The sequence below is a fragment of the Triplophysa rosa genome, linkage group LG7 (assembly GCF_024868665.1).
Source record: "Triplophysa rosa linkage group LG7, Trosa_1v2, whole genome shotgun sequence".
In the NCBI taxonomy this organism is placed as follows: domain Eukaryota; kingdom Metazoa; phylum Chordata; class Actinopteri; order Cypriniformes; family Nemacheilidae; genus Triplophysa; species Triplophysa rosa.
In genome coordinates this window covers 16,811,080-16,820,584 of record NC_079896.1, presented here as the reverse complement: position 1 = coordinate 16,820,584, position 9,505 = coordinate 16,811,080, and the positions used below count along the sequence as shown (strand labels likewise).

The following is a 9,505-nucleotide window of genomic DNA, read 5'->3' as shown; positions in this document are numbered from 1 at the left end:
TAAAGGATTGTGGTTGTTATGCAGAGGGAAAGTATTACAAGGTGAGAATGTTAAAAGATTGTTTGGCTAGCAATAATCCAGCCATTGAAAAACACAGCAAATTATGTTTACCCCTTATATGTTCTATAGTCTGGTGAAGTTGTCGTTCAGGGAGACTGTAAGGGAAAATGCCAATGCAAAGCTGGAGAGTTCACCTGTGAACCCTTAAAATGTGCTTCAGAACAGTTCTGTGGCAAAAAAGATGGTGTCGTTGGGTGTTACACCAAGGGTAACTCTTTCTGTAATAAACAACATGAAGTATTTGTACTGTTGTTGATACACCTAAAGTTCATCATCCAATAAACACATGTACATGTATTTTCCAGATCTTTGCAGTGATCATAAATGCCGTGAGAAAGAGTACTGTACTGTACAGGACAACAAGGCAGTGTGTGTCTCAAAGTCAAAGGCCTCCTGCATGGCCACGGGAGATCCTCATTACAGAACCTTTGATGGCAACCACTTTTCCTTCCAGGGTATTTGCACCTATACTTTAGTTAAAACATCAGGCAAAGACCCAACACTCACACCATTCAGCATCGTCAACAAGAACGACATGCTCAAAGGCTACTATGGGTCATACGTCAAGTCAGCCAGCATCAAAGTCAAAGGACATGACATCACTTTCAGTAAAGACAAACGCAACCGTGTGACAGTAAGTCAGTACAGAGAATTAAGCACACAGAGATTTCCCACATCCAGAGTTCATTTCTTGCTATCAAGTCAGTAATGCATTTCTCATTTACGTCTGTGCTGCTTGCTCTCCTTTTGTCCCATACAGATTGATGGCTCCGTTTTAAACCTTCCTGTGAGTTTGAATTCTGAAGGCATCAACATAATGCTGTCAGGGACTAAAGGGATTCTGCAGACAGATTTTGGCTTGGAGGTCATATTTAACTGGGCAGATACTCTCATGGTGGTACTTTCCAGCAGCTACTACAATAACATAGAAGGAATGTGTGGAACCTACAATGATGACCTGGGGGATGACTTTGTCACGCAAAGTGGTAACATCATGACAGATATAACAGAATGGGCAAAATCTTGGAGTGTCCCTGAGACCAGCGGCACCTGCTGGCACTTTCCCCCCTGCACGGATGAGAAAAAGTCACTGTATAGGGGTCAAAGCTACTGCGGCTTGATAGAGGATGCAAATGGCCCTTTCAGCCAGTGTCAGAATATAATATCCAAGCGGCAATTTGCTTCTGACTGCCTTTTCCAACTGTGTCTCAATGATGGAAACCAGAAGGCCTTTTGCCGTGCTCTCAATAATTATGTGTCCTCTTGTGCCCTGACAAACGCTGACGTATCTCCAGAGTGGAAGCAGCTGGCTAACTGCTGTAAGTGATGGTTATGACAGAAGATCTTTGGTTATTTAACAGTATGTTAATGCTAACATTTCTGTTTTTTTATTCCCAACAGGATGTGAAGATTTTTTTCACCAAGCTGTTACTTCAGTACACTAAACAGTAATCATTATAACATTTACAAAATATTTCTAGAGCAAAGCTAATCTCTAATATATGAACACAGCATAATGATTCAGTTTGGGCATTTTGTTTTCACAAGGAATCACAGGAATCATAACAGTATGATTTAATTTTAAATGAATGTGAGAGTTTCTTTTCTTAAATTGCATCAATCAACATGTATGTGTATCAGCAACTTGTGAGGTCTATGAATAAGTCTATAATTGATCTTGGAACATTTTTCTAAATTTGATTTATTCTCCATATTTAGTATACTTAATAAATTCTTGCATCATCTTGTATTAGCCCTGTCATTTTCTGTTTGTGGTATTATTAGAGGCAAACATTCTACTATGAGACATCCATTTGTTTATGCAAGCATATGTTGGGCCTGTGGTGGTGTACTGCGTAAGTATCAACTATCATAAAAGTTGAAACATAAAAAAGACTTTGGGCTTTAAATACTTATTCTTTAATTCCTCTAAGTTTTTACGTCAGGTGTGTTTCGGCACTGCTGATCCAAATGGGCTAGATATTTGAAGATCACCTGCTGAGCCACACATCTCAGCACCTTCAGGCCTGCAGTGTCATAACTATTTTCACATTAACATTTTGTTGCTGGAAAAAACACGTTTAACTGAAAAATTACATGCTTTTGTTTCCTATCAACAACATTTATTTTCTTGATTGATTAATGTGTTCCATGCACCACATATTCATTTGATTTCAAAATAGCCAAAAATTAAAAGCTCAGCCCATATTGAGTTTAATGGAATACCCTTTGTCATTTTCGGCCAAACAGTCATTAGTTGTTTGTATTTAATAACCCAGTAGTTTGTTTAAAAAACTAGTAAAAAGCACAATTTTTTTGTTTACACAAGTGAGTAAAGCATAAAACTAGTAAAAGCAATTAATTAACAATTATAATCTAACTTTTAAAGGACCAGTGTGTAATTTTTTGGAGGATCTATTGACAGAAATGCAATATAACACACATAACTATGTCTTCAGAGGTGTATAAAGAACTTACATATTGAAGCGTTATGTTTTTCTTGCTTTAGAATGAGCTATCTACATACACCGCGGGTCCCTTGCATGTAATTCGCCATGTTGTGTCAGCCTCTAGTGCAGCGTTTCTCAACGGGGGCGGCTCCCAGTGGGCGTTCAGAGAACGTTGGGGGTCGATGGAAGCAAGATTTTTTGCAAGTTTACACCAAATATCCAGGCAAGACAAGATTAAACATTTACCTGCAAAAGATTACGATCTGCATCAGGAGCAGCTAGGGCGAAAACTGTGTTTTTAATGTAGCCGTGAATGTTTTTGACCACACACGCACACACCACGTGATGATTTCAGCCTATCATAGCATGTTCAGCAGTTGAGCGCAACAGCGAGCACCACGCAGTGCGCGCACGGTGCTTGTGACATGCACCCAAAATCCTGCCTCTTCACCCTGGATACAACTCTTCGCGGCAGCTTTAACCAATTATTGAAAAACATATCAATAAGTTATTTTTCTCCCCGAGATGCAAGCACCATGCTGACTATACAAAACGTTTGGACTGCTTCGAGAAAAAGCGACAGCTGAGGCCTCGACACATCGCCTGTGAAAAAACACTTCAAACAGTCCACTAAAAGGCCATGGAGAGTCGAATAAATTAAATGGGTAATCTTCCTTTTTTGGTAGAACACGAATTTAAGGCAACTACTAGCTGTTCTGAAACATTCTGAAATCCAAACAGTGATTACAGCAAGCGCGAACACAAAATGGCATTCTCTATTACTGAACGCAGTTCGTCCTGTATACCCAGCTAAAACATGACGTACCGGTTATGTAATGTATTGGTCATTTTTGGTAATTTCATGACTGACCAGCTGGCAACGTAGCTGGCACGTTCCAGGCACGTAATTTCATTACCATTAAATGACCAATTCATGACGTCACCTGCACAAACTCCTGACGTTACAAGATAACCAAGGATGGTTCAGTTACGCAGAGGCGCAAAAAGGGGGTATGCATCATATGCAGTGCATAGGGGCGCCAGCCGTGCAAGGGGGCACCATTGTGCCAAATGTATAATGTATAATACATATTTTTTATTAAAATAAAAAATAAAACGATACAAGCAGTGCCGATCCTAGACGTCTGGGGGCCCTATGCGAACCTTTGTGATGGGCCCTTGTCGTAATAGTTCAAATTAGATGAGCATAACTGTAAACTATAAGATATAAAATGATAAATTAATTAACACACTTAAACAAATTAAAACTGAAAGACAAAAAACCTCAAACTGACAGTAAGAATAATTAAGTATAAATTAAATTCACATTTTGATTCACATGTAAATAATCCTTTACCTAAAGTAACACATGGCTCTGGAACCATCTAGCTTTTTAGTAATCAAATGAGTGATTAACAAAAATAAAACATAAAATATAGTTTACTCAAGAAAGCTAAGCATTCGAAAACAAAACATCAATTATTCTCTAAATGTAATGACGCAAAAATTACATATTATCATGGGCAAACGAAATACAGTGGTGTGCATTATAGACTCACGTGAACATTGTACAGCTGGTTTTGTGACTAAGTCATTCCCTGTAAATGCTATTGAAGTTAGAATATGAATGTGTATGTAACTTTGGAGATGGTCCCTAAATTCACGACTGTCGAACGTCCAGTCAAACCAACTGTTTTGTAAATATGTACTTGCATAAGTTGACAAAACTAAATAAGACTTTAAAACAGTACAAAAACACATGCCTTCTAGTTCTAGTTCTTGTTCTTTTGCTTCATGTTGTTGCCGTTTTTTCCGCTACATACGGATAGCTTCGTTTTGAAGCCATATGTAAGACGCATCATCACATTATGCGCATGTTGTAACGCAACGTAAGGGTGCCTTGTGCACGAGAGAAGAAAAGTTAACGTTGCCAGAGAAAATAATGAACGAGAACAAGGCTGATTTACTTTACACGGGTTTAATAAGTTCTCACGTCGTCAACTCGTCAGCATACATGTGGGCTGAGCGACAAAACATAAGACATCCCCACATTGGTAAACAAAAGCAAAAAAAGAAACGAAAAAGGACAGAAGTCGGCAGAGCGGTTCTCTCGTCTTCCCAAACTGTTCCATCCAGTACATGCCGCCACGTATGGAATTCCATTTGTGCCAAAAATGTGTCGACTGCTTTATGCCTTATACTATACATTTGTCTTTGTCTACGGTCATTGCCTACTAGTTCAGGTAAATCAGTATATGTTGACGTGTATGTTGTCTGTTGAAGTCATCTTAATATGTCGTCCTGCCGTCTTTTTCACTGTTGTCCTTACTGTCGTTCTGTTCTGTCATCTTTGCTGTCGTCCTGTCTGTCGTCCGTGCTGTCGTTCTGTCTGTCGTCCGTGCCGTCGTTCTTGCTCTGTTAGCTTTAAAATCGTTTAAACTGTGTCAAATACGTGCACAGGCGCAGACGCAAAGATGTCCAAACAAACATCTTATCATCCTCACAAAAAAAAGTTTACAAACTTGTGTGTCAGCTATAATGCACACCATTTTTGTGTATGAGTCCATACAGGAGTGAAACACATAGGAATATATGCATTTGATTTGAAGGTTTATTATAATAAATATAAAAAATCTAAATGATGTGCATTATAGCTGACACACACATGAACATTGTACAGTATTTACACAGTTTTGTGGCTGTAAGTCATTCCCTTTAAATGCTATTGAGCTTTTAAACAAATATTTTAATGTGTACCCTGATAGCACACATACATCTGGTTTACATCTATTTGACGACTGCATTTACATCTGCAAGACATCTACAATACATCGTTTGCTCATCTGCAATACGTCTCGGAGATGTCTGCTGTCAGATGTCATAAAGACATCTAGAAGATGTCTGTAAGATGTTTATGATTTAGAATGGATGTACAACAGCTCTTTCTAAGATGTTTAGCAGATGTTTTTAAGCAGCAGTTCTCCAGATCTTTAGCAGACGTATTACAGACGTTCAGACGTCTCCGAGACGTATTGCAGATGAGCAAACTATGTATTTAAGATGTCTTGCAGATGTAAATGCAGACGTCAAATAGACGTTAACCAGATGGATTGTGCTATCTGGGTATGTAACTTTAGAGATGGTCCCTAAATTCACGAACGTCCAATGTCAAACCAACTTTATGGCAGTAGTGCAAAGTTGAAGCGCGCACAGCACGAACTTGTTAGCAAGCACAACTCTGAAACAATGTCCGTTTGCTATCTGGGTAGTCTGCTGAAAAAAATTGTGAAATTCGGCTTGGATAATCCTTCCAGTTACGAGTCAGACGCGACTTCCGCCTTGCGCGTTCAGTAAAATGGTTTAAGACCTGGATGTATGGAAACCGTTTGTAAACTTTTTTAATTGTGAGGATGATAAGACGTTTGTTTGAACATCTTTGCGCCTGCGCACATATTTGACACAGTTTAAACGATTTTAAAGCTAACAAAGCAAGGACGACAGACAGGACGACAGACAGGGCGACAGACAGGACGACAGCAAGGACGACAGACAGGACGACAGACAGGGCGACAGACAGGTCGACAGACAGGACGACAGACAGGACGACAGCACGGACGACAGACAGGACGACAGACAGGACGACAGCACGGACGACAGACAGGATGACAGCACGGACGAAAGAACGGACAACAGACAGGATGACAGACAAGACGACAGCACGGACGACAGACAGGACGACAGCAAAGATGACAGAACAGAACGATAGTAAAGTTGACAGAACCAAACGACAATAAGGACAACAGTGAAAAAGACGGCAGGACGACATATTAAGACGACTTCAACAGACAACATACACGTCAACATATATTGATTTACCTGAACAAGTAGGCAATGACCGTAGACAAAGACAAATGTATAGTACAAGGCATAAAGCAGTCGACACATTTGGCACAAATGGAACCCCATAGCCACGGGAATGCGCAGTTTCCTCTCTACCGTAACTGCTCTAAGTGGCCGTTACAATGTCATCACCTGGCTCGACCTGATTTTGCCAAGTGGTTGATGTCCTCAGGACAACATATTTTGTTGACCTAAGGACAACATTTTTATAAATAAAACCTAAACTATGAAGGTAATCACGTGCCAAAAAGATTTGCATGTTGTGGAAATATTATTCAGTTAAAAGTATGATTTAATTATCAATAAAATCAATAAGTGTTTTCTTTCATTAAATCATTAAGCTGTGTGCTTTTATCATGTGCTTGCTATTTTACTCAGTGGAAAATTACTGTGACAAGCAGAGTGAAACAGGAAAAGAGGGGGTGAAATCATAAATCTAACTAAGTCAGCACACACACACACAAAGAGTCACACAGAAAAGAAATGTTATGAATCAATCCACTGCATATGTTTTAAGTATAATCATGAGTTGTGATGTGTTTTAATGAATCATAGGATTAAGAAACAATGCTACATAATTAAAAGCATTAGATGATTGAGTGTTTTCTTTTTACTAAAAGAATGTTGGTATGTTGTCCGGCCATAAGAAACTGTCTCTAGGGAACACTCCCCGAAACTAGCGACTGACCACAGGATGTAAAACATGTGTTGTGAGAGATGTTGTTTTGCAGGAACTAACAAAGAAGGACGGAGTCAGATAAACGTGGTTCACGGTGATTGGTTGCTAAGGAGCAATACTCCCCAGAGAAAAAGGAGGAGTCAGAAGATGAGAACGACGTCAAATACTGAATAAATATGTGTGTTTTTTGAATAATCTGGGTTGTTGGCTTTTGAGAGAGTGTGGAGAGCGACTGACAACCCAAAGCTTTGTTACCCTTTTTACATCTGATAATAAAACTTCTGTTTAATTTTGGAGAACGTCTCTGTGCAAATTTTTGAGCATGCAGGACTGACCATTAAGTCCAACAATGTGCAGGATAACATTTGTAAAAGCGTACGTGACATTGTAAGCATAAAATAAATTTGCATTCGCAAAAAAGTTTTGTAAAGGTGTAAATCAAGCTGTAAGCGAAAGAAAACAAGTTTTGCATCATTGTATTATTTTTCGTAAGCGTAATTCATGTGTTGTGAAACGGCAACTTCATATTACGTCAAATAATTATGATCTGTAATCTTCTGACCTCTTTTAACACTTTTGACACGTTTTTTGCGCTGAAATACGGCCAAAAGCATTGCGAGTCTGTAAACAGAGGTGTGCGTGCAAAAACAATGGTGTTATGAACTGCAAAACGGATTCATCGCACAGAACCTGTCTTTGTGTATGTAAAATAAACCTGTTGCAAACGTCTTGCCTACGCAGGCGAAAACTGTTTCTTGCAATAACCCGATGTGTACGGTTCCGTCTCGCTTGTAGCTGCGCTTACACTTTTGGCACGGTTCTCTCACTAATTTGAGTTTGCAAGCTCGAAGGGGGAGGCGGGGCTACCTTCTTGTGACCAATCAAATGAGGTTCCTGATGACTCATCGTTTTCTCTTATCTGATTGGTTCAATAACGCGCCAGTCAAGCAGACATCAGACACTTTAATGCATGCACCCAGACGATCATAGATATCTAATACTTAATATATACGATTCTTTAATCATTTAGCTGATTTTTTAGTTGAATCATCAACCGTTCACTCTGTGATAGTCACATGACCAAAATGGATCGAGCAAGGAAACGGTCTTGCGAGCAGAACAGAAAAAGAGAAAGTGTGAATAAAACAAGTGAATAAAATGAGGACAGCAATGTCCAGTTGGATGAACATTGATTGGTATGTTTAATATACAATTTTTATCTCTGTAAATCTCTGTAATTTACTCTGCATTTAATGCTGCCTGAAAGAGAGATTAATGTTAATATCAGTTCACCTCCACACATCTATGTCTCTTATCAAATAAAAAGTATGAATGAGCTTAATATTTACATTTGGAAGAGTCTGAGAAGGTTTTTAAAACTGTTACTTGCAGGGGCGTATCTACATGGTGGCCATGGGTGGCCACGGCTACCCCTGAATGATGGAGGCCACCTATCTGGCCACCTCTGTTGTGCGAAGCAGTTTTGAGATGTGTGTCGGAGTTTACAGAGTGCTGCACAGATCATTTAGCGAATGCACTGAAAGTAACTCGAGAACATTACTCTCGCGTTAATATGATGTCATACGCTGTCGCACTGACGCAAACAGTCTGAGCGCTATTAGCTGAACAGCTGCTAACCTCTTCGCTTCGTGACAGTGTACTGTCTGTGTACCATGGAAGTTCATCGCAAGCAGAAGGATCAGGGTAGGGTTGCACCAGCCATTCGTAAGTTCTTTCTTAAACGTGAACGTAAAGTCCACACTAGAGGCTTAGTAACTACTACTAGCTAGTTTGTAACTAAATCTGTATGTTATTCTGTTGCACCATTTGGTCTTAAGGCAGAATGTAGCTAGTTTGTAAGCTCTCCGTAAAGTAATGTGTAGTTGCATAATATGATGTTTACCTTCAACAGTCCAATAGCAGCCTTTAAATTCGTGAGAAAAAGTGGTGTTAAAATGTTGTGAATTTCAAAACATTCTTCATTTAAACTTATTTTACCTCACACATAATAACGGTAAAAATGGTATATAGAATACTACCTTTCATGAATAACATATTTAAAAGTAGATTAATAAACAAATGCTGTTTAAAACAATACAGCCTACTTAATGCAATAATAAATGACATGCAATATGGGTGATTTCATTTTACTGCCAACCGCCTATTAAATAAAAAGAAGATTATTTCATTTTGACATGCACAACACAGGCAGATATACACACACGCACGCTAGGATGATTCGTGTTAGAGCAGTCAGAAATTAAATGTCATCACATATTCTCTATTTTAAAAGGTAAGTGACGGTAAATGTCAGCATTATCATGTGTGTAAATCGTTGAAGAATGTCAAGTGAAACAAGACCTTATTCCGTTAGGAGGCTTCCGTAAATATTTAGTTTATGCGTAACATTGCGCTT

At 39.0% G+C, this 9,505-nt stretch overlaps 1 protein-coding gene across 1 annotated transcript; it reads left to right on the top strand.

Moving 5' to 3' along the window:
• The first annotated feature begins 6 nt into the window (after window positions 1–6).
• Window positions 7–1,808, top strand: LOC130556808 (IgGFc-binding protein-like). Its single transcript, XM_057338113.1, has 5 exons — window positions 7–41; window positions 130–268; window positions 366–694; window positions 821–1,379; window positions 1,462–1,808. Coding segments are annotated over exons 3-5 (798 nt in total). The 5' UTR covers window positions 7–41; window positions 130–268; window positions 366–457; the 3' UTR covers window positions 1,464–1,808.
• Window positions 1,809–9,505: the final 7,697 nt, after the last annotated feature.

Excerpts from the sequence above, each read along its gene's own strand:
- LOC130556808 (XM_057338113.1), top strand. The coding sequence starts at position 458 with ATGGCCACGGGAGATCCTCATTACAGAACCTTTGATGGCAACCACTTT. Across the intron at positions 695-820 it reads ACAAACGCAACCGTGTGACA|ATTGATGGCTCCGTTTTAAA; the intron begins GTAAGTCAGTAC and ends TGTCCCATACAG.